At 41.9% G+C, this 26,310-nt stretch overlaps 1 protein-coding gene across 1 annotated transcript in view; it reads right to left on the minus strand.

The window, feature by feature from the left end:
- tmem41b (transmembrane protein 41B) overlaps nucleotides 1-25,524 on the minus strand; it is a 31,086-nt gene extending 5,562 nt beyond the window's left edge. Inside the window, exons 1-6 of the mRNA XM_072272609.1 lie at nucleotides 25,246-25,524; nucleotides 17,551-17,665; nucleotides 13,601-13,729; nucleotides 10,833-10,926; nucleotides 7,033-7,137; nucleotides 3,297-3,435 (exon numbers count right to left, since the gene is read on the minus strand). Coding sequence (XP_072128710.1) covers nucleotides 3,297-3,435; nucleotides 7,033-7,137; nucleotides 10,833-10,926; nucleotides 13,601-13,729; nucleotides 17,551-17,665; nucleotides 25,246-25,369 — 706 coding nt within the window. The 5' untranslated portion in view covers nucleotides 25,370-25,524. The remainder of the gene's footprint in view (nucleotides 1-3,296; nucleotides 3,436-7,032; nucleotides 7,138-10,832; nucleotides 10,927-13,600; nucleotides 13,730-17,550; nucleotides 17,666-25,245) is intronic.
- Between the last annotated feature and the right edge of the window lie 786 nt (nucleotides 25,525-26,310).

Genomic DNA, 26,310 nt, shown 5'->3' on the forward strand with positions numbered 1-26,310 from the left:
AACTGGGAATACGAAGATGACGATGCAAATGGAGAAAAAGTTGTATCATGGACTCTAAACAACAGCCTTCACCTACTAACGAGTCAAAGGGCACGCCTACCTTCACAAGTGCCAGATGGAGAAAAGGATACAACCCAGACCTTGCCTTTGTTACCTATCAAACTCCAACCTCTTCACACGAACAGTCCTCCAATATATACCCAAATCCCAACATCGTCCAGTCCAGGTAGAATCCCTTCCAGTTCTGAGACCTGTACCATCAAAGTACCTACCAAGATTTAACCTGAGAAAAGCGAATTGGACATCTTTCACAGAATCCCTTTATCAACTTATTGAGACCATACCACCAGAACCTGATCACTATGATGAATTTGTCCAACTAATCTAGAAATTAGCGCAGCAGAACATACCTAGAGGCTGCAGATCCAAATATATTCAGGGATTGACTAGTGATATCAAGCAAAGTTATGATGAGTATGTTAACTTATACGACCAAGACCCGTTTGGTCAAGACACAATTGAAATAGGAAAGTCAGTTCTGTCCCTAATGAGCCAAGAGAGACAACAGTGTTGGCAGGAACTGATAGAAAACACAGACATGACCAATAACAGTAAGAAGGTGTGGGCAACTGTTCGGAAACTCAACTCAGACAATAGACCACCACAGAGAATTGCTGCCGTAACACCCAATCAGGTTGCCCACCAACTAATACTAAATGGTCGACCAAATAACAAGGAACGGAGGCAAAAGGAAAAGCAACATCAGGAGATGGAGTCAGCTCTCTCAAATGGGAATAACAACTTCCCACCTCTCACCCTAGAAGAATTAAAGGATGAAGTATCACAGTTAAACTTCTACAAAGCTGCTGGCATAGATGGGATTCTTAATGAATTCCTTAAACATCCTGGACCTAAAGCACTCCACTGGCTTCTGTCCCTTTTTAAATGTTGCCTAAGATCAGTAAACATACCTAAAAGTGGAGAAGAGCCAAAGTTGTTGCTCCCCTAAAACCCAATAAAGACCCCAATATTCCTAAAAAGTACAGACCGATTTCCTTGCTCTGCACCCTCCATAAACTCTATGAGAGATTCATACTGAAAAGAATATCCCTCTTAGTCAAAGATCTTCTAACACCAGACCAAGCTGGGGACAGGCCAGGCTGCTCTTGCTGAGGTCAAGTCCTGAACTTAACTCAGTATATTGAGGATGGCTTTGAAATGCGACAAATTACAGGGGCAATATTCGTTGACTTAACAGCAGCATACAACACTGTGAATCACAGAGGCCTTCTACTGAAATTATCTAAAATGTTAAAGAACAAAACCACAGTCAAAGTAATAAGAAGCCTCTTAGAAAATCACAGATTTTACGTAGAAATGAATGGAATTAAGAGTAGGTGGTGTCCACAAAAGAACAGACTACCATAGGGATCAGTCCTGGCACCTCTACTATTTAATGTTTACACAATCAACCAGCCAACCTTTCCTAACACACGCAGGTTTATCTTTGCAGACGACCTATGCATAGCAACACAAGCTAACTCCTTCCAAGAAGTTGAAGTACGACTTACACAGTCCTCGAAGCAATGAAACGGTATTATGAAAAATGATCTCTGAACCCAAATCCATCAAAAACTCAAGTGTGTGCATTCCACCTGAGGAATCGAGAAGCAGCTCGGAAACTCAAGATCTTCTGGTGTGGGAGGGAGCTCAAATACGATCTAACTCCAATTTACCTGGGTGTGACACTGGATAGGACGCTCTCATTTGCCACCCACATCCAAAAACTCCGAGGGAAAGTTGGCTCTCGCAATTCTCTCTTGAAAAAATTAGCAGGCACGAAATGGGGAGCTAATGCTCACAAACTTAGGTCAACTGCCCTAGCATTCTGCTAAGCACCTGCAGAATACTGTGCACCTGTGTGGGGCAGATCAGCCCATGCGAAGAAAATAGACCCGTTGCTTAACGAAGCCTGCCGAATAATCAGGGGCACACTGCACCCCACACCCACTAACATCATTTACAGACTTGCAGGCATTGCTCCCCCAGAGATCCGAAGACACACAACAAAAATTGAAAAAGGTAAACGGAATTCAGTATCCACGACACCCATTGCATCATCATATGCCAGTTTCCTACCGCCTAAAATCGAGGAAAAACTTTGCTACAGTGGAGGAACTACCGGATGGAACATCCCCCCAAACATACAGGATTGACCTCTGGCAACAAACAGAAGCCAGAACACCACCAAACAATACAGTGCAAGACCCCACAGAAATGTGGCCAGACGGGGCACTGCTTGACAGACGGAAGTGGTGCACTCTCAACAGAGCAAGACCAGGAGTTTGTAGGTCAGGAGACAATATGGTGAAGTGGGCTTTAAAGACCAGCAAATCCTGTGAGTGTGGCGAAAGGGTGCAGAACATTGGACACGTTCTGCGCAACTGCCCACTCTCACCTGATTCAGCTGACACTGACTTGCTCAACATCAACCAAACAACACTAGAGTGGCTGGCTGTCTGGTGTGACAAACTATGAATGAATTAGTAGTGTTCTAATTTGTTTTGTACTTAATTTAAATACATAATTTGTTACTTATTTAAACGGTAGTTGGTCTTTTTTATACCTTTTTAACTATTATCATGAAGCTTTGGATAATAGGGGCAGCCGCTTAAGTGGGCCAAAATGTACTGGCCCTAATTAAACAGGACCCGCAATATATAAAAATTGAAATAAATAAATAGTACAAAAAGAGAGTAAAAAAATAGGTAGTTTACATGGGCTTATTGTACATTCAGAAATCTGATAGCAGAGGGGAAGAAGCTGTTCCTAAAATGTTGATTGTGTGAATTCAGGCTCCCACACTTCCTCTTCGATGGTAGCAATAAGAGAGCATGTCCTGGGTAATGGGGATCCTTAGTGATGGATGCAGCCTTTTTGAGGCATTGCTGTTTGAAGATGTCCTCAATGCTGGTGAGGTTAACACCCATGGTGAAGCTGGCTGAGTTTGCAACTTTCTGCAGCCTTTTCTGATTCTGTGCAGTGGCCCCTCCATATCGGACAGTGATGTATTCAGTTAAAATGCTCTCCATGGTACATCTGTAGAAATTTGCTAGTCTTCAGTGACATACCAAGCCTCCAGAAATTCCTAATGAAATATAGCTGCCGTTGTTAACTAACTAAGCTGGCTGGGTTTGATGGATCAAATTGCTTCCTAACTTTGTTCAAAAGTTCCACTATTTTCTAATAAGGACCACCATCAAAGCCATGATAAAAAAAAATCTTAATGTACTTACCTAAAAATGTTCCAATGAAAAATACACCCAGAGGTACATTTATTACAGGACTTGTTATATTAATGAACCAGTTTGGCAGGAATGGAGTTATTCTTAAAAAGATTATATAATTAATAAGATGATCTCTGTGCTTGTCGACCTGCAAAAAATACATTTAAAAAAGGCAATTTTAAATGATCTGCAGTTCACCGCTTTCAGCCATATTTCTACCGCATGCGCTTTAGTAATCAGTAACTTATGCAATAGATTACAAAATATCAATAGTATTGTCACATTGTACAAACAGCAACTGATGCCTCCATGCTCAACACAACAGCCATGCCTCACAATGACTGACAACAGATAAGCCAGGTAACCCAAGGCCTGGCCTCTTCTGATGCCACCATGATCATTAGAAAACACCTAGAAACAGAGCAATGATTTCACACAGTTATGAATATTACTATGAGGAAGCACCCAGGATTCTGGAAGTTTGTTCATTTGCCTCAACCTATAATATTGTGGAAGTCCTCTTTGATGGCAGCAATAGAACATAGAATAGTACAGCACAGTACAGGCCCTTTGGCCCACAATGTTGTGCTGACACTCAAACCCTGCCTCCCATATAAGCCCCCACCTTAAATTCCTCTATATACCTCTCTAGTAGTCTCTTAAACTTCACTAGTGTATCTGCCTCCACCACTGACTCAGGCAGTGCATTCCACGCACCAACCACTGAGTAAAAAACCTTCCTCTAATATCCCGCCTTGAACTTCTCACTCCTTACCTTAAAGCCATGTCCTCTTGTATTGAGCAGTGGTGCCCTGGGGAAGAGGCGCTGGCTATCCACTCTACCTATTCCTCTTATTATCTTGTACACCTCTATTATGTCTCCTCTCGTCCTCCTTCTCTCCAAAGAGTAAAGCCCTAGCTCCCTTAATCTCTGATCATAATGCATACTTTCTAAACCAGGCAGCATCCTGGTAAATCTCTTCTGTACCCTTTCCAATGCTTCCACATCTTTCCTATAGTGAGGCGACCAGAAATGGACACAGTACTCCAAGTGTGGCCTAACCAGAGTTTTATAGAGCTGCAACATTACATCGCGACTCTTAAACTCTATCCCTCGACTTATGAAAGCTAACACCCCATAAGCTTTCTTAACTACCCTATCCACCTGTGAGGCAACTTTCAGGGATCTGTGGACATGTACTCTGAGATTCCTCTGCTCCTCCACACTACCAAGTATCCTGCCATTTATTTGCCTTGGAGTTTGTCCTTCCAAAGTGTACCACCTCACACTTCTCTGTGTTGAACTCCATCTGCCACTTCTCAGCCCACTTCTGCATCCTATCAATGTCTCTCTGCAATCTTTGACAATCCTCTACACTATCTACAACACCACCAACCTTTGTGTTGTCTGCAAACTTGCCAACCCACCCTTCGACCCCCACATCCAGGTCATTAATAAAAATCACGAAAAGTAGAGGTCCCAGAACAGATCCTTGTGGGACACCACTAGTCAAAATCCTCCAGTCTGAATGTACTCCCTCCACCATGACCCTCAGCCTTCTACAGGCAAGTCAATTCTGAATCCACCTGGCCAAACTTCCCTGGATCTCATGCCTTCTGACTTTCTGAATAAGCACCTTGTCAAAGTAATTAATAGAGTAATTAAATGCAGCAATTTGGGAAGTAATGCTGGGAAGCCCAAGCACTGGAAGCAGACCTTTTAGATATGAAGTTAGGAAACTTGCGAACAGTGAGAAGTTTAGAATACTCTTCCTCAAACAACAAATAATCAGTAGTTCATGGTTAATTTTAGGGGTTGGTAGATTTTTGTTAACTAAGAGTAACTTCAGCCTGAGCTCTAAGGTTGTCAACAACGTAAGCAGGACAAAGCATATAGCGAAAGTCAACATGGATAATGCTCTCATGAGGGATCCATTAAACAGAGAAAGTGCTCAAAACACAGGTCAGCTGTAAAGAGGCCAGAGAATTATATTTGTGGACGTAATCCGTCACAACTATAAATGTTTAATTATATCATCAATTATGGGGTAAAGAGTATTGGTGGGAATGTTTGTTACTATAAAACACTGGGGTATGGTACTGGTTTGGATAGGTCTGTCACTTAATAGTAAGAAATTGTGTCTCATAAATCAAATTTTTTTTTTCAAAGAGGAGACAAAAGGAATGACAAAAGCAGGGACATAGACATTGCCTGCATGGACACTGGCAAGGCCTTTGACCAGATTCTGCATGTTGGCTGGTTGAAAGGTTAGATCACAAGGGGTCCAAGATAAGCTAGCCAATGATATAAAATTGCCTTGGCGGAAGGAGTCAAAGGGTAATAGGAGAAGGTTGTTTCTCAGATTGGAGGCCTGTGACCAGGGGTGTGGAGCAGGCATTGATGTTGGGTCCTCTGATATTTGCCATATATATTGATTTGGATAAGAATGTAATTGGCACAGTTAATAAGTTTACAGATGACACTAAAACCTGTGGGACAGTGGACAGTGAAGAATACTGTCTAAGGATCTAAATAAACTAAGGAAGTGGAATGGCAGATGGAATTTAACTTAAAAACAAGTGTAAAGTGTTAAACTAATGTAGACATACACAGTGAATGGGATGGCCCTAGAGAGTGCTATAGAGAAGAGAAACCTAAGGTTAAAGTACATAGCTTCCTGAAACTAGCGACACAGGTAGACGTCGTAGTGAAGGTGTATGGTATGCTTGCTTTTATCAGTCATAGCATTCAGTACAAGAGTTGGGACAGCTGTACAAGACACTGGTGAGACCTTGCCTGGAGTATTGCCTTACTATAGGAAGCGCAAGGGGGCACAGAAAAGATTCACAAGGATGTTACCAGGACTGAAGGGCTTGAGCTACAAGGCAAGACTGGATGGGCTGGGACTTGTTTAACCCTGGCATGAAGGAAGTTGAGGAGTAACCTACTCACGTTAATAAAATCATGAGGGTCATAAAAAGGGTGGATGTTTACAATCTTGTTTCCATGATGGAGGGGACCCAAGGAGCAGGTTCCCCCACTTCCCCCCACATTGGGTGGTGGGTGTATATGGAAGGAGCTGCCAGATTAAGTGGAAAGATTGTACAATTACATTTAAGAGACATTTGACAGCTTTACTGTAGAGGCCAAACTCAGGTAAGTGGGACGAGCTCAGGGAGAGTCATGAGTTGGGTCACAGGGCCCATTTCCATGCTATATAACTCTAGGATACTATTTTGAAATTTTGTAGTATTTGGTTGTAATGGAATGAAGTTATTCCACCTCTTTCTCAGATTTTATCAATATGTCTCTGTTTTTCAGTTCGACAGGTTTACAACAGAAATGTAAACTCGCATGTTTACTCCAGAGATACTGACTGATTTTCTATTTTTCTGCTCACATTTCAGATTTACTGAGTCAGTAGAATTTTGCTTTTATGCCAGGTGATAAAATGTTTCTTTAGCTTGCAGTCTTATAGCCACTAGTTGAAAAATGGCAGATCAGATAAGGCAGTATAAATAATTTCATACAGATGCACAAGTACAGTTCTTTAAGAAGATTAAACAGATCCTCGATAAGCAGTCTCACAAAACCAATTTCTAAAGCATCAGGAACCACATCTTTCCATTATCTCCAAAAATGTACTTAAGCTATTCAATTTTTAAGCATTTTTTAAAAACTGCACATTTACCAACTTCACTCAGTATAAAGTCCAAGTAAAAAGAATAGATTTAAAAGGGTTACCTGTTGCGACCATTTTGTTGCTTTCTCTTTTAAATATTTATAAACAATTGGCCGACCAACTGAATATGAGAGCAGGTAGCAGAAGGAAGCTCCAAGACCGGAACACTGAAATTATTGGAGATAGCATGACTCAGATTGTTTTAAAACAAAGGAGTTAATTTACAAACAATGGTTAGCAAGGAAATCAACTTGGTTGTACTGCAGGAACTATTCCTTTGTTTTAAGTTATTCCTTTACTTTTCCACATGCAAAGCAGTTATTAAACCTCCATTTTCCCTTTTACTAAAAACTTATATTACATGTGAAAATACATTAAGTTGGCAGAAATTTAAGATTTTCATTTAAAAAGCCAAATTTCAAGAATGAAGTGCTACCCTCAAACACAATCCATGAGTCAAAGGAGAGAAATACAAAAAAACTATTTTAAGTGATGAATGCCAAAGCTCTAATTCTAGTCTTCCAATTATTTATATTACTCCTGCAATTTTTATCAACAGCCATAGAATTTTAAAAAGTTCTAACTAATTCTCAATATAGCACATAAAACAAGTTAGCACATGTTAGAATTATAACTGTTGAATTAAGAATATTAAACAAAGGATTGAGATATAGAAAATTAGAAATTAAAACCAGCTTCTGGTTTACACACTACTTTTATACCACATGGCCCTGTCAGTTTTTGAGCGCTGTCTGGGTAAACCTGCTTGCTCAATCTCGTAATAAACCAGCTGTTGAAAACCCCACTTGTAGATCATACTGACCAATAAACTCTCATGTTATTCTTGTGTGATCACTCAGATAAGAACTGAAAAAGTGACAAAATAATCAGAAATTTGTTCTTTAATGTCTGCCCACTGTTCGAATGTGCACAGCTGAACCTTGCCCAAGTAAAACAATTAAATTCACTGAGGATTTTACAAATGGTGCATTTAAACAGTTCCTTAACACTTATAGCTGTTTCAAAGTTGTGAAGATAATATTTGTTTAAGTCTGTGTCATTGGAATTGTACCCCAGCATGATCTGAGGCCCTCTGTTGGTCAGGGTCAACCATGGATGTTGCACCTCAGCTGTAAGCCAGGGCAGTACATTATTGAGAGCAAGCTGCCTCGCTCCATGCAGCTGATGAATCCATAGGAACTACAGGGACAGATACTGTTTGGCACCAGTGGCATTGCAGGAATTGCCAGTCGGTGACTGCCTTAGAGAATCCAGCTCCAGATTTTTTCCTCAGGGTTTATTCCCAAAGCCTTCCCCATGAGTGGGTATTTGAAATTAAGAGTTTTCCTTCTCCTAGATAGCTGATGAGTCCCATCTGCCCAAAGTGACTGGTTTTAAGGCACCAATAACCCACCTTTGCTCCTGCTCCTGTCAGTAGAAATGGTTCAACTGATCTTAGTAGCTAAGTCACATGTGAAAGCCAAGAGATGGAATTAGTAGTCAGAGGCTATTTGACACACATGCCATTGGGAGCATTTAATAGGTAGAGGAAGCTTATCCCCTCTACCTCTCCCAGCTATAACAACCTTAAGGAACCAGCATGAGTTACTGCATTCACAACACAGAGTAGGGAAAGAATGCACATTTCATTCTGAATTATTGGAGAACTGCTATGCAACCATGCACCAGAAAAAGCCAAGTAACTGAATTAGTATTTAGTTTAAGACCCAATGTGAAGATGAAGATGGGAGAAGATATCAGTGTCATATGAATGCCAGCATGGACTGGTTGGGTTGAATGGTTCATTTCTATACATACATCACAAACACAAGAGATTGTGTAGATGCTAGAAATCCAGAGTAACACACACAAAGCAATGGACAAATTCAGTCGATGTTTCAGGCCGAGACCCTTCATCAGGACTCGTAATGAAGGGTCTGATGAAGTGTCTCAGACCGAATTATCGACTGTTTATTCCTTTCCATAGATGCTGCCTGATCTGCCGAGTTCCTCCAGCATTTTGTGTGTGTTGTTCTTCGCTACTGGATTGTCATATAAAACTCATGGTTTGTTAATGCCCTGCAAGGAAGGAAATCTGTCATTGATACCTTGTTTATATGGATTTCAGACACACCTATGCAATTGGCCAGTAACTAAATGCTCAGTTCAAGGGCCATTATAGAAGAAATAATAAAAAATGCCAACAATGCCATGATATTTTTTAAAAAGTTGTCATTAAAAACAATGGAGCATAAATACAGTACTGGCATGAATGTGCTGGGTAAAACAGACTACTTCTATGTTGTAGATAAATGACATTTCTCAAAAGAAATTAAACTTTGCTCAATCCAATACACATCTTTTAAAATGTCGTAGGGATAGGATTAATGTATATTTGAAAAGGTGGAGATGAATTAGGGATAGTCAAAATAGCTTTGTGCAGGTGATTCCTATTTAACTAATTGAGTTTTTTTGAGGTACTAACAAGCAGGATTGATGAAGGCAGGGCATAAATGTTGTCTAAATGGATTTGAGGATGGCATTTGTACAAGTCTCCCATAGTTGACTGGTACAGAATGTTAAGGAAAATGGGATCTAAGGTAAGATGGTTAATTGAATGCAAAACTAGGCTGATGATAGACAGAGCATAATAACTGAAGGATGTTTATGTGATTGGAAGTCAGTGACTAATGGTGTACCACAGTGATCAATGCTGGGACCTTTGCTGTTTATTAAAAATATTAATGGCTGTATGTGAATGTAGTAGGTATTATTAGTAAGTTTGCAGATGACATGAAAATTAGTGGTAATGTGGATACATGGAAGGTTGTTTAAGGCTCCACAGGATATAGATCAGATGGAAGGTTAGGTAGAGCACACTGACAGGTGGAAAATTAATCCTGACAAGTGTTGAATAATGTGTTTCAAATAGCAGGGCATATACAGTTAATGGAAAAGCCCTAAGAAATGTTGATGAGCAGACCTTGGGGTCCAAGTGCTTCCCTTGCAAGTTGCGCAATAGGTCGATAGGTTAGTTAAGAAGGCGTATGGCAGGCTTGCATCCACAGGTCAAGGCAAGGAACATTAGAGTTAGGATATTATGCTGCAACTTTACAAAACACCAGTAAGGCTGCATTTGGAGTAACGTGTGCAGTGCAGTTCTGGTTGTTACACTGTAGGAAGAACAATTCTTGAGAGAGAGGGAGTGCAGAGGAGATTCACCAGGATGTTACCTGGGTGGATGGACTTTAATTTTGGGGAGAGATTGGATGGGCTGAGATGTTTTTCTTGCAGTGAAGGTGGCTGAGGGGTGACCTGATAGAGAAATATATCTGATTCTTAGAGGCATAGATTGACAGTCAAAAATCATTGTGTAGATAACATTTCTACACAAAGAGTGATTGTCATCTGGAATGCACTGCTAGAAGAAAAGGTGGAATCAGACAAAATTATATTTAAGAGGCATTTAGTTAGACATGGTATAAAAGGATAAATGGGATTCGCGTTGATGGACAAGAAGGTTGCCATGGTCAAAGGACCCATTTCTGTGATGTACGACTCTGACTCCAGAATGTTTATCTGTATTCATGAACGATCTTACAAATTGGTCACATAGAGAATTTAGTTTTCGATTGTGCTACTTTAATCTTTAATGAAGCATGCTGGCCATTTTTCCACAGTCTTGTCTCAATGAAGGATATCTTTGTTCAATAGTTGTTTTATTGCAAGGTGCAAGCAATAGCTATTTCTTAAATGCTCCAAATATTTAGGTAAAATAAGATCAATCTACTGAACAGATAGAACAGGACCTTATTCACTATTCTAGAATGACAGAAGATATATTTTTGAAGCTTCAGCTTACCAGGCAGACAAAGAAAAGTGCCAGTGGGAATGGGTACAGAAACCCAGAAAGGATGCTGAGAAATATGGACCCTGGTATGGCAAATGTCTGTAAACTGGAGAGAATGAAGTCAAGGATTGTTTCCTTAAAAAAAATGTAATTGCTGTGCCACATTCTGATCATAAGATAACTTGTAAATTGGTTTTACTATTATTGTCACATGTACCAAGGTGTACACCATCCTGCTGTACATTACAACAGGTTTCAATTCTTGAATATTGCCCTATGCATAAGAACTGGAAATCACAGTTTCCTTATTCTCTCAACCCAAATGTATTTATGTTTGCAATACAATTAGAAGAGTTATCTGATCATTGTTCAATCATGCATGAAAGTTAAACAACTTTTCACGTAATGTCAAAGTGGAGATAATGAAATTAAAGTGTTTAATCAAATGAGAGTCTCATGGGCAGCACAGTAAAGTAGTGGTTAGCACAACGCTTTACAGTACCAGCAACACGGGTTCAATTCCTCCAGTGACTGTAAGGAGTTTGTACGCTCTCCCTGTGACCGTGGGGGTTTCCTCCAGGTGCTCCACTCTTCTCCCACAGTCCAAAGACGTACTAGTTGGTAGGTTAAATGGTCATCGTAAATTGTCCCGTGATTAGGCTCGGGTTAAACCGGGGGGTTGCTGGGTGACGCGGCTCATAGGATTGGAAGGGCCTGTTGCACGCTGTGTCTCAACAAAATAAAATAAAATTACCCTCCTAGGTTTTCCCTTTCCTCTAGTCTTCCAGATTTAGATGACAGATCTTGTCCCATGACTGTTTAAAGTGGGGGTAGGCAACCTACAGCCCGTGGGCCAGATCTGGCCCGCAAAGGTACTTTAACCAGCCCACGAGCAAATATTGGGATACTATGCTTATCCGGCCAGCGAGCGATTTTTCCGTATTCTGCATGTTTCACGTGACCACCCTGAAGGACATGCATGGCATCTTCTTACACTGGCCTCAGGTTTCGTTTTGTTCCAAACCAAACTCTGGTATATTCGAATAACAGGATGGAAGACTACCTTATTAATGTGTATTAGATACTCCCCGTGCACGCGCAGGTTTTCAGATGGGATCGTAAAAATTTGTAAACAGAAACAGCGTCACTGTGTTTTAACAAGAAATCTGCGCTAAATATCCATATTTACATGTGATACGATACTTGTTGAATAAGTCGCGTTTCGAAATAAAAGTCAAAGAAAAAATTCCAATGGCAATGAATGCAAAACGCAGGAAGGTAGACGCTGAGTGCCGAAAAAGCAGTGAAAATGAAGGAAATACCCATGCCAGCTATGAAGTCTCAAAACGTATTGCAGAAAAGATAAAGCCTTTTACAGCTGGAGAGTTTGTCAAAGAATGTTTACTGGCAGTGGTGGATATTGTTTGTCCTGAAAAGAAATCTTTATTTGCATCTATCAGCAAGAACGATCACACAGTGAGTTGAAGAAATATCAGATGTTAAAAGTTGTTTAAGGGATGCCTGCAACAAATTGCATTTTTTTTCAATTGTGCTTGATGAGAGCACAGACTTCAGAGACACTGCTCAACGTGCAGTGTTTGTGCGAGGAGTGACCTCAACTTTTCAAATTTTTTAAGAGTTTATTCAATTAATTCCTATGAAGAACATGGTTACTGGAGTAGACATTTTTGAGCCTTTGTTGAAAATGATGTCAGAAATGAAACTTAATGTGTTGAAAATAACTGGCATCACAACTGATGGGGCACCAGCAATGGTGGGACAGAAAAACTAAACTGAGTTCTTTGATTATTAATTGGCATCCTTGGTTAAGCACAAATGATTTTCTAGCACGTGTTATTCATTAATTTGGGGCAAAACATAGCTAGATGTATTTAAATGGATAATTCCTATATTTCAAGTTTTTTATGGCATTTATCTGGCCCACTGTCCACTCATTAATACGCGATCCGGCCCACAGAGGCAAAAAGGTTGCCGACCCCTGGTTTAAAGTAAAACCACTTAAATACCTGACACATTAAAAATATATTTGAAACTAATAATTACTTTTTATCCTGCTTTCAAACAGAGATCAACAAAAGAGCTACCTAAACAGTAAACCCAGTCTGAAACTAAAAAAGTGAAGAAAAAGAATCTGTGTAACAGCAATGAAGATCAAAACTCAAATACTATATCCCCCGAGCGCACCAAGTTTTTATACTTGACTGCCAAACGCATCTGGCATGTCACACTATTACATATTCAGCACCGAATCAGCAGAAGTCTCTGCCAATTCAATTTCAGATTCTGTTTTATTATTTATCAAGCTTAGGCTCCTCTGATGCCATTCCTTTCCTTGACCACTCTGTAGGGCTGATGTGAACAGGAGATGTAGTGTGATACTCCCCACCTCACTTCAACCCCCCCCACACACAAAAAAAACAATTTTATTCTTTTAACTTGCTCCAAAACACCACCTAGCTTCAAGGGTTTTACCATTACTACTTCATCCTACTGCTCAGAATTGAAAATGTAAGAGAGATTGTTCAGTTGCCTTTTCTCCAACCCACAGAGATATTGCTCACATCTGCTCCAGGCATCCCTCAATTGCATCAACAAAATGGGGAACTCTTCTGTAGTACAAACCCTTACATTCTTCCATGATACATTAGACATAAGCACATCACACATATCCAAAATGACCAAATATTTAACAGATAAAGTTTTTAATGCTCCACCCTTCTGCTACATAGACATTGTCCTAACTGCACATGAAAGGATACAAAATGTATGTGGTAAAGTACGCCACTAACACTTGTACATAGTAAGTGTCCTTGTATTTGGAGAGAACTTTCCCCAACGCCTTGGCATCATCCATGTCCTTAGGAATTACCATAGTTTTTCGTTCCTCTCTATTAAGATCCAAAAACAAAATATGATTAAAGTTCAAAGTAAGTGTATTATCAACATATGTATATATTACCATATACTACCTTGACATTCATTTTCTTGCAGGCATTTACAGGAAAAAAGAAGTACAATAGAATTGACAAAGCTATACATAGACATATACAAACAACTAATGTGCGAAAGAGGACAAAGCGTACAAATAAATATAAGATTGAGAATATGAGTTGTAAAGACTCCTTGGACTGAAGGGCATAGGATCCGTTTGGAGTAATAGTGATTGAAACTATCCATGCTGGTTCAGGAGCCTGATAGTTGTAGGGTAATAACTGTTCCTGTACCTCGTGGTGTGAAACCTAATGCTTCTGTACCACCTGCCTGATGGAACCTGTGAGGACAGGATGTGGCCTGGATGGTGGAGGTCTTTACTGATGGATGCTGCTTTCTTGTGGCATGCTCCATGTAAATGTATTCAATGGTGGGGATTAATATCCTTATTAATATGATTAATAATTTAAAGGCAAATATTCTTAAATGCAAATCTATTTTCTCAAAATAAATATGTTTCCAAAAAAGTTTTCCAGCTTGTCAGCTAATGTGCAAGAGGACAAACTGTGCAAATAAAATATTGAGAATATGAGATGTAAAGACTCCTTGAACGTGAGTTTAATTAGCAGATAGAATGAAATGTTAAGATTAATTGACTGCTGATGATTTATTATGATTAATTATCTGGAATACAATGACACTTAGGGCTGGAAGGGTGAGGAGGAAGAAAGGGAAAAATTATGCAGTACTCAATATAGCAAAACTTAACATTTTACGTGAGTGAATCAAACAAAAAGCCTGTGCTATAGCAGAGGATGGAACTGAATAGCTTTTTTTCAAAAAGTTAGCACAGAAATAATGAGCTGAATAGCCTCTTATGACTGCACCAAGCAATTAATCATTCATATAATCACTTGGAACAAAGACATTCAAATCAAAGGGAATTAACAAAGCCAGAAGGAAAAAGACAAACAAAAATCAATATTGAACCAGAGCTGAGAAAATTAGGCAGTAAAGATAAAAAGACAAATTCTGTAAAAGCTTAAAGAAAGCATAAAAATAGAGTGAGAGGTAATTTGATATTGATAAGGGTAAGCGCTTGTCAATAAAGGCATAAAGAAAGGGTAGGTATAGAATGTACAAAAGATAGATTTAGTAGCCCAAAAGTCAAAGACAGATATGGAAGTCTGGGAGAGTTTCCAAGGAAGGGTGCTGGAATGGCACAGTAAGGCTTGAAAATGAGAACAAGGAACAGAAATTAACACTTCAGGAACAAAATAAAACGATTAGTTAAATAAGCTTAAATAGCACTAGGTAGCAAACCATGGCAAAACAAAGCTACGTAACAGCAGGAACATCAGAACCACGTGTGGTTCTGATTTAATCTTCAAGAATATAACTTTGCTAGCTTAAGATACTGGATGGAATCAGAAATTAGATGCCAGTTGGATCTGTATCTTTCCTGAGATACCAGGTTCAGAGCCATCACAGATCACTAACCTGATCAGGAGTAAATAATTTCTGGCTAAAATCATCTCTTATTTCCGATAAGACATTTCTAGCTTAAATTGAAGTAATGACCCCATGAAAGTAACTCTACTAAGAAACGATTATTAGAGATGGTGGCATAGTCTTTAATTTACATAGTACTTTTAATAACATCTTTAAAGACTGAGATCCAAGTTTTAAGGAGCTTGCAGAATCGGATTATACAGCACCGGAACAGATTTGAAGAACAAAAATCACATCTTAAGTTGTTTTTAACACAAAGATGGCCTGCACGTGAATGACACATGAGACATGCTCAAGAATATTGGGCCAACTAATTGTAGAATTATGCATTCTACAATTGCTTACTGATACTATTAATACTTGGTACATTTCTTTTGGCTAGGCATCCTGACAGAATAGAAATTCTTAATCAAGTTCCCTGTAAATCGTTTGTAGAAAAGGGTAACACACATCAAAGTTGCTGGTGAACGCAGCAGGCCAGGCAGCATCTCTAGGAAGAGGTACAGTCGATGCTTCAGGCCGAGACCCTTCGTCAGGACGAACTGAAGGAAGAGTTAGTAAGAGATTTGAAAGTGGGAGGAGGAGGGGGAGATCCAAAATGATAGAAGACAGGAGGGGGAGGGATGGAGCCAAGAGCTGGACAGGTGATTGGCAAAGGGAATATGAGAGGATTATGGGACAGGAGGTCCGGGGAGAAAGACAAGGCCGGGGGGGGGGGAACCCAGAGGATGGGCAAGAGGTATAGTCAGATGGACAGAGGGAGAAAAAGGAGAGTGAGAGAAAGAATGTGTGTATAAAAATAAATAGCGGATGGGGTACAAGGGGGAGGTGGGGCATTAGCGGAAGTTAGAGAAGTCGATGTTCATGCCATCAGGTTGGAGGCTATCCAGACGGAATATAAGGTGTTGTTCCTCCAACCTGAGTGTGGCTTCATCTTTACAGTAGAGGAGGCCGTGGACAGACATGTCAGAATGGGAATGGGATGCGGAATTAAAATGTGTGGCCACTGGGAGATCCTGCCCTCTCTGGCGGACATAGCGTAGGTGTTCAGCAAAGCGGTCTCCCAGTCTGTGTCGGGTCTCGCCAATATATAGAAGGCCACATCGGGAGCACCGGATGCAGTATATCACCCCAGCCGACTCACAGGTGAAGTGTCGCCTCACCTGGAAGGACTGTTTGGGGCACTGAATGGTGGTAAGGGAGGAAGAGTAAGGGCATGTGTAGCACTTGTTCTGCTTGTGCCAAGAGGGAGATCAGTGGGGAGGGATGGGGGGGACGAATGGACAAGGGAGTCGCGTAGGGAGCGATCCCTGTGGAAAGCGGGGGGGGGGGGTGGGAGGGAAAGATGTGCTTAGTGGTGGGATCCCGTTGGAGGTGGTGGAAGTTACGGAGAACAATATGTTGGACCCGGAGGCTGGTGGGGTGGTAGGTGAGGACCAGGGGAACCCTATTCCTAGTGGGGTGGCGGGAGGATGGAGTGAGAGCAGATGTACGTGAAATGGGGGAGATGCGTTTGACAGCAGAGTTGATAGTGGAGGAAGGGAAGCCCCTTTCTTTAAAAAAGGACATCTCCCTCGTCCTGGAATGAAAAGCCTCATCCTGAGAGCAGATGCGGCGGAGACGGAGGAATTGCGAGAAGGGGATGGCATTTTTGCAAGAGACAGGGTAAGAAGAGGAATAGTCCAGATAGCTGTAGAAAAGGGTACTTCTTTTGTTCAGCAATCTGTCATTCACAGTTTTACACTTGAAGAAATAATCTGCTTGTATTTTGCAATTATTATTTGAATTGTCATGCAAAGATTCAGAAGAAGAATGCAAAAGTGATGCAATTTTGAGAAAATACTCCCCAAACTTAACTAAGTTGGAAGCATGCTCATCTCTGGATCATAAACATGATTCTGACCTCCATATCAGCACTTAGCAAAATAATCTGTATCAATATCCAGTGCCGAAGGTCACATGCCTTAAATATGATCGTTGGTGGGAAACAATAAACCGAAAGTGAATGTGAAAGGTAACTTGGTATTACCTAAAGAACAAGTTATTACTTTGGTTGGCCACTGATCAGTTCTACATTAATCGATAGAATAACATTAAAAAAAAGGTCCATCAGTAATTGGATTGTACAGAATGATCATTGTTCTTCCTTCTGAAGCGATAAAATTAAACAATTCTTCACAGGAAGTGCTTAGTGTTTTAAAAAGATAAATTCAAATTCCGTTAACTTGGAGATCATACTTTTCTTTGTCATTTTATAGATACTTACTCATCAAGTTCTGGAAAGTTCCTGTACACTATGTACATAACAAAAGCAGCTGAAAGGAAGGTAGATAGAAGAATGAAGAGAGACATTCGAGTCGAACCCCCTTCTGATGTTTTCTCTTAAACAAAAGCAGAAAAAGACTATCATTAGGAGGAAATAACATGACACATTAAAAATCACATGGTGTTATAGATATATTGACAGATTGAGTTAAAAGACTTATATAAACATCCAACGATAGGTATGCTCAGTTTCTAAAGCAGAGCCCACTGGTACATTCTCACTTTCCTCAGCACTTTTCCAGATCAGCAACATTCATTACTCTGGCCATAGTGATCAGGAAGCCAGGCAGCAAGCCTTTGAGCAGCCCCAAGGCCTCTAAAGATGTAATGGGTGATATGGGCAAACCAAATGTGCGCTAACCAAACAACATCCTGGATAACTTTGACAGATGACAAAACCACACTCTGGCTTTGCCATCTGTCAAAGCTTTTATCATGCTTTAGAAAGATATTCATAAAACTATAAATGAATAATTCTTGTAAAACCTAAAAAACTAAAAACACAAAAAAACTCAAATAATTCGAAATTCTGTCAAACCACTCTTAGCTATACCAAACCAGGATGATCTTTTAATATCTTTCTTATCTTAAGATATTTGAAATTCAGAGAAATGCAAATCACATGCAGCTTTTTAATGGAACCATGATATATGAGGTAAATACAAATATAAGGCAGTAAGTAAGACAGCCAATACCTGCAGTTTTTAAGTCTCTGAAATAGAAGGCAGAAACTTAACTTTATCTTGTGAAAATATTTGTTATGAGATCCGATGAATGGTAACTGTCTTGATATCAATATCCTTCCCTCAAATCTGTCAATTTGTTGCTTCTCCCATTCGTATTTCTGAAAACTCAGGACCAACCCCTGCAGGGCTACCAAGGCACAGTATTACTACAGCCCAATACTTACCTGACAGTTTCATAACCCATTCAAGACCACAGCCATTCACTGCATCTCATAACACAAACACTTGCCAGATTTTTATCGAAATAACTGTTTCAGAAGCAGTTAAAGACTGTTAAGTATTGGTTTCCTGACATTGGTTTCATCACATATATCATATCACATCACACATCGTAGCTCCAGGAAAAAGCTGCACCAGATTTGCTATTCCTCTTCATTTTAAGCTCGACATTCTATTCAAGTTAAGCTTTCAAGCCCGTATTCACTCCCTTTTGCCAAACTTACCCAAGTAGTTGCTGAAACTCTCACCTATTGCAACCAGACATATCTACACAGTGTTACCCTGTCTGACTTCCAGCCGTGTCCCTCTACACAAAAACTTGCCATGAGTTAGAATACTGGTAGCTAAGGCCCATTCATTCATTACTTCAAGTTTTGATCTCCACCAGCTCCAGGCCTAACAAGGTCTTACTTTTAGGGTTCTCATTGTTTTCAGTTTCGAGACTTCTTATAAGACCATAAGATATAGGAGCAGTATTGGGCCATTTGTCCCATCAAGTCTGCTCCACCATTTCATCATGGCTGATCCATTTTCCTCTCAGCCACAATCCCCTGCTTTCTCCCCATATCCCTTCATGCCCTGACTAATCAAGCATCTATCAATTTCTGCCTGGAATATACTCTATGTCTTGGCCCCCACAGCCACTTGGGGCAATGAATTCCACAGATTCAACAATCTCTAGCTAAAGAAATTCCTTGTCTTCATTCTAAATGTTCATCCCTCTACTCTGAGGCTGTGTCCTCTGGTCTTGGACTTCCCCACCATAGGAAACAACCTCTTCGCATCCACTCTATCAAGGCCTTTCAACACTCGATAGGTTTCAATGAGATTCCTTCCACCGCCCCCCCCCCAACTCATTCTTCTGAATTCCAGCGAGTACCGGCCCAGAGTCATCAAACGCTCTTCATATGATGCCTTTCAATCCTGGAATCATTTTTGTGAACTCCTTTAAACCCTCTCCATTATCAACACATCCTTTCTTGGATAAGGGGCTCCAGTCCTAGCTCTTAGCTCCCCAGTCCTCTCCGGAAGAAGATAGGTAAATAAGCCTTCCAAAAGTTTGCATCCAATAGTTCATTTTTGAACTATCAATTATCCAGGTAAAAACAGCAGTGAGAGGGATATATCTATAACAAGATTGAGAGATGTATTTCTTCATACAATGCCACATAATAGTTTATAACAATCAGCCTTAATTCAACCATACTTTTGAAGAGTGGCATCTATAATACACCACTCCCTTTGCTCTGCACTATAAGTTTAGATTAAATGTTTAAGTTCTGAACCTACAATCTTCTTTGCCAAGCACAATATAGAAACATAGAAAATAGGTGCAGGAGTAGGCCATTCGGCCCTTCGAGCCTGCACCGCCATTTATTATGATCATGGCTGATCATCCAACTCAGAACCCCGCCCCAGCCTTCCCTCCATACCCCCTGACCCCCGTAGCCACAAGGGCCATATCTAACTCCCTCTTAAATATAGCCAATGAACTGGCCTCAACTGTTTCCTGTGGCAGAGAATTCCACAGATTCACCACTCTCTGTGTGAAGAAGTTTTTCCTAATCTCGGTCCTAAAAGGCTTCCCCTCTATCCTAAAACTGTGGCCCCTCGTTCTGGACTTCCCCAACATCGGGAACAATCTTCCTGCATCTAGCCTGTCCAATCCCTTTAGGATCTTATACGTTTCAATCAGATCCCCCCTCAATCTTCTAAATTCCAACGAGTACAAGCCCAGTTCATCCAGTCTTTCTTCATATGAAAGTCCTGCCATCCCAGGAATCAATCTGGTGAACCTTCTTTGTACTCCCTCTATGGCAAGGATGTCTTTCCTCAGATTAGGGGACCAAAACTGCACACAATACTCCAGGTGTGGTCTCACCAAGGCCTTGTACAACTGCAGTAGTACCTCCCTGCTCCTGTACTCGAATCCTCTCGCTATAAATGCCAGCATACCATTCACCTTTTTCACCACCTGCTGTACCTGCATGCCCACTTTCAATGACTGGTGTATAATGACACCCAGGTCTCGTTGCACCTCCCCTTTTCCTAATCGGCCACCATTCAGATAATAATCTGTTTTCCTATTTTTGCCACCAAAGTGGATAACTTCACATTTATCCACATTGAATTGCATCTGCCATGAATTTGCCCACTCACCCAACCTATCCAAGTCACCCTGCATCCTCTTAGCGTCCTCCTCACAGCTAACACTGCCACCCAGCTTCGTGTCATCCGCAAACTTAATTTAATTCCCTCATCCAAGTCATTTATATTGTAAACAACTGGGGTCCCAGCACTGAGCCTTGCGGTACCCCACTAGTCACCGCCTGCCATTCTGAAAAGGTCCCGTTTATTCCCACTCTTTGCTTCCTGACTGCTAACCAACTCTCCACCCACACCAATACCTTACCCCCAATACCGTGTGCTTTAAGTTTGCACACTAATCTCCTGTGTGGGACCTTGTCAAAAGCCTTCTGAAAATCCAAATATACCACATCCACTGGTTCTCCCCTATCCACTCTACTAGTTACATCCTCAAAAAATTCTATGAGATTCGTCAGACATGATTTTCCTTTCACAAATCCATGCTGACTTTGTCCGATCATTTCACCGCTTTCCAAATGTGCTGTTATCACATCCTTGATAACTGACTCCAGCAGTTTCCCCACCACCGACGTTAGGCTAACCGGTCTATAATTCCCCGGTTTCTCTCTCCCTCCTTTTTTAAAAAGTGGAGTTACATTAGCCACCCTCCAATCCTCAGGAACTAGTCCAGAATCTAACGAGTTTTGAAAAATTATCACTAATGCATCCACTATTTCTTGGGCTACTTCCTTAAGCACTCTGGGATGCAGACCATCTGGCCCTGGGGATTTATCTGCCTTCAATCCCTTCAATTTACCTAACACCACTTCCCTACTAACATGTATTTCGCTCAGTTCCTCCATCTCACTGGACCCTCTGTTCCCTACTATTTCTGGAAGATTATTTATGTCCTCTATTTCTGGAAGATTATTTATGGTTAATATACTTGTAAAGTTTACATCCCATTTGCCATTTCTAAATCAGTAATACTACTAGATACATAAAAGTTGTTTTGCAAGCTGTATCACACTTGCAGTTATTCCCTGGTCTGTTTATAAGGAGCCTTGAGACCAAGAATCTCAGGTGTTGACAGAGGCAATCAAACTATAATAAAAGCAAGATAGTTATCCAGCAGGAAGTGAGTTGTGAATTCCTTTATTGAGAGTTAGGATGAATTTTGAATCTTCAAAGGGCAGAAAAAGGAGGTTGCCCATGGTGCATTGGAAAAGTCAATTCTAGAGATAACAAAAATGTGGATGACGGTTTCAATATGCACACCTAATCATGGATGGAGTCAAGCAATGCTACAGAGCCAGAAGTATGTGATCTTAACTTTGTGTCCGAAGATCATCTTGGAGTGAAATGAACAGTTCATAATCAGACAATTACTGAGGACAGGGGTACTTACTGACGATGGAACAGAGTTTGTCATGGTGACTGAATCAGAATCAGGTTTATTATCACCGGCATGTGACGTGAAATTTGTTAACTTAACAGCAGCAGTCCAATGCAATACTGTACACAATATAGAATAAAAATTAATAGTAAGTAAATCTTATTCAGTATACTTTATACAGTATACATATATTGAATAGATTAAAAATTATGCAAAAATCAGAAATACTAAATAATTTTTAAAAAGTGAATTAGTGTCCAAGGGTTCAATGTCCATTTAGGAATCGGATGGCAGAGGGGAAGAAGCTGTTCCTGAATCGCTGTGTGTGCCTTCAGGTTTCTGTACCTCCTACCTGATGGTAACAGTGAGAAAACAGCATGCCCTGGGTGCTGGAGACAATAGCATTTATCTTCCCAATATAAAGCTGAAGAAAATTTCTGCTGATCCACTAGAGATAAAAGTGGAAAAAAAAGACAGCAGAGGAAGAAATAAATTAGCGCTAAGGTTCCACCGGCTGCTATCAGTATATGGGGAAATTAGTATTTGGACTATGAACGATGTGACACATAACAATTGGCCCAATTCTTCTGAGATTATTCTTGAACATTCTGGCCAAGCATTTGATGGCTACAGTTGTCCTTCACTGTCATCAGAAGGACAATCAGTCCCAGCATCCTCAGATGTAATGAAAACATTGCTGTTTTAAACAATTTCATGAATGGGGTCAAGAGGAACCATAAGAGTCTAGCTATAGTTGTTGTTAACCTTGCCAAGGCATTTGACTCCATCAGCCATAAGCTTATTGTTAAAGCTTTAGGCCAGAAGGTGGTTGGTGTCCATTTTGTGAACTTCATTGTGGACCTATATACTAATACCAGCACTTGTTGAGAATGGCAGGGCCAGGACAGGATCTATTCCTATCTGAAAGGGGTTAAGCAGGGAGACCCGCTTCCACCCATTTTAGTTAACAGTGTAATGGATATTCTCTTATGTTCATTAGACAGGGATGGAAAGGGGGAACTTAGCTGGCCAGGCAGCATCTAGGGACAGGAGTCAACAATTGATGTTTCAGGCTGAGACCCTTCATCAGGACAGATAGGAATGGATGTGGCTTTTATTTAGCTGAAAACATATCCTGTATGACTCTGGCCTTCACTGATGACGTTGCTTTTGTGAGTGACAAGAGCACGGTCAAAAATCTCAAGGTCTTATAATAATTTTTGTTGGAAAGCAGGACTTGAGGTTAATCTCAAGACAACTGCTGGGTTCTATATGAAATATGAGAACAAAACATTCCTGTTTAATTCTGTCAACAATTGCTCTTTTAGTGGTGTAGTGTAGAGAAATATCTTGGCACCAGGACTGATCCATGGATTGGGTGTTCCAGTCACGACTGGATTAATAAACTCAAGTTATGGGGTATGAACATCTTGAGGGCCAAGCTGAAACAAACCCAAAAGGTGGAGATTCTGAAAACACACTCCATCCCTCATCTTTATTATTCTTTAATCTTTCATGAGGCATCCCAGAATGTTCTATCCAAGTTAGACAGATAATCCAAGCCTTTGTAAAGGAAAATTTACACCTCCCTTTTTGTTGTAATTACAGGATTTTATACACGAGAAGTAGAGACAGTGGATTGTCAATCCCTAAACTTGAAGTTCAAATCCCATTGGCTACTACTGGAAAATAAGAAGATTTTACAAATTCAAGAGATAGCATGATTACATTGAGCTTTAAGTTTGCTAGAATTGATGTTTTTGACAAGATTATGAAGTACAGACAGCTCAATTGTCTTAATGTCACCATCTAATCAATGATATTGTGAGGAATGAGGAAGAGAAGGTTCCAACAGTAACTGAACAAAATAATTGGTGGATGGTAGCGTTTAACCAGTGAGGTGGGCAAGGTTGTCTGGGGATTGGGGTTCATTATTTTTGTAATAAGCCCCAAACTCATAACTGGCTCAAAGACTTAATGCCTTTCAGGCAATCTGACTTGATGACTGGCCTGAGAAAGAGGCTTGGCGGGCAGAGTGGGGAGGAGGGAGACACGGCGTGCAGGAGGGGAGGAGGGGGCACGGCAGGCAAAGGGGGAGGAGAGAAGACTCGAAGGGCAGAGGGGGAGGAGAGAGGGCATGGCAAGCAGGAGGAGGGGAAGCACGATGGGTAGGAGGAGGGAAGGAGAGGAGCACGGCAGGCAGGAGAAGGGAAGTAGAGGGGCACGGCGAGCAGGAGGAGGGGAGGCATGGCGGGCAGGAGGGGGGGCATGGCGGGCAGGAGGGGGGGCACAGTGGGCAGGAGAGGGCACGGCAGGCAGGAGGGGGCACGGCAGGCAGGAGGGGGCACGGCAGGCAGGAGGGAGGGAGGAGGGGGGCACGACGGGCAGCAGGGGAGGAAGGAGGCACGATGGACAGGAGGAGGGGAGGAGGGGGCACGTCGGACAGGAGGAGGGGAGGAGGGGGCACGACGGACAGGAGGAGGGGAGGAGGGGGCACGACGGACAGGAGGAGGGGAGGAGGGGGGCACGACGGGCAGCGGGGAGGAAGGAGGCACGATGGACAGGAGGAGGGGAGGAGGGGGCATGTCGGACAGGAGGAGGGGAGGAGGGGGCACGACGGACAGGAGGAGGGGAGGAGGGGGCACGACGGACAGGAGGAGGGGAGGAGGGGGCACGACGGACAGGAGGAGGGGAGGAGGGGGCACGACGGACAGGAGGAGGGGAGGAGGGGGGCATGTCGGACAGGAGGAGGGGAGGAGGGGGCACGACGGACAGGAGGAGGGGAGGAGGGGGGCACGACGGGCAGCAGGGGAGGAAGGAGGCACGACGGACAGGAGGAGTGGAGGAGGGGGCACGACGGACAGGAGGAGGGGAGGAGGGGGCACGACGGACAGGAGGAGGGGAGGAGGGGGGCACGATGGGCAGCGGGGAGGAAGGAGGCACGATGGACAGGAGGAGGGGAGGAGGGGGCACGACGGAGAGAAGGAGTGGGGGACGACGGACAGGCGAGGGGGGATGGGACGAAGACGGGCAGGAGGAGGGGGGATGGGGTCGCGACGGGCAGTTGGGTGGTGCAGGGTGGCACGATGAACAAGGGCTTTTATTTCCCTGTTCGGGTTCGGGCTCAATGAGATCGACCGCACATTCACGTTAACGGAAATCCGCCCTGCACCCACACTCCGCTCACCTCTCACAGCCTCCCGACCGGTTCGGGCGCTCGGCTCGCCGGCTGGCTCCGTTTTCTGTCGGTTCACGGTGTTCACGACCGCGCCGGGCTGACTCTTGGCGTCATCACTTCGCTTTCTGGCCATTTTCGTGGTGTTGCCGAGGCCGAATCGACGGACTGGTGAACAGACGGCAGCAACTTGGTCACAACCCGGCACTCGTGCCCTTTCACCCTCCGAGAATGCGGGCGGCGGCAAGAGAAGCAGGTTGAAAGTGGACGTGTCGGGCGCTCTGGCGCCTCTCTGGCCCGGCTGTACCGCTGTCGGTGCACAGTGTGTGGACGCTGCTTTCCGCTTTGGAACTGCGGCTCCCAACTACACGAGAGCCCAGCGTTTTAACTTTCAGTATCAACCTATCGCAGGAATTAGAATTCCTTCAGTCAGGCAACGCTGCTTTTTTTTTTGCAAAGGTTACTTGTAAAGAGTTTAAAGAGGTAAATATTAAGTAAGCGAAATGAGCAAGACGAGTAGTTAACGTGAAAAAGTATTCATAAATCTGAATACAAATAAACGGAAAATGAGGCAAGTAGTGAAGTGAAGCGAATGATTCACCCCCAAAACACAATTTTTTCAATATTTCCACATTCCTTGGTCCCCTCAGATTCAGAAATGTGTTCTCTCTTTTGCATGAATTCATTGACGGCGTCAAAATCAGGTTTAATCTCATGAAATTGGTTGTTTTGCAGAAGCAGTACGTTGCAATACATAATCTAAAAACTATATATAACAAAAACATAAATACATATAAAAAATTAAGTAAGTAAGTACAGCACAAAGAGAGCAAAGTTCACTAGGTCTTATCAAAAAAGAACCAAAAAACAGAGTGGATTTGTTCAAAGAGAAAGATATATTTATTGTTAGCAAGGAGAAACACTTATAGGATGGGAAGCTGCCTCTAATTTACAAAGTTCATTTTTATACAAGTTTTCAGGCAATTCTTTGGCTGTTATCAGTTCTGGAGGTCAGCTCCTCTGCTGCAGTAATTTAGGCCAGCGGTGTATGAACCTCCCCTTAGTTACACAGTGAAC

Source organism: Mobula birostris, chromosome 11, assembly GCF_030028105.1.
Source record: "Mobula birostris isolate sMobBir1 chromosome 11, sMobBir1.hap1, whole genome shotgun sequence".
NCBI lineage: Eukaryota > Metazoa > Chordata > Chondrichthyes > Myliobatiformes > Myliobatidae > Mobula > Mobula birostris.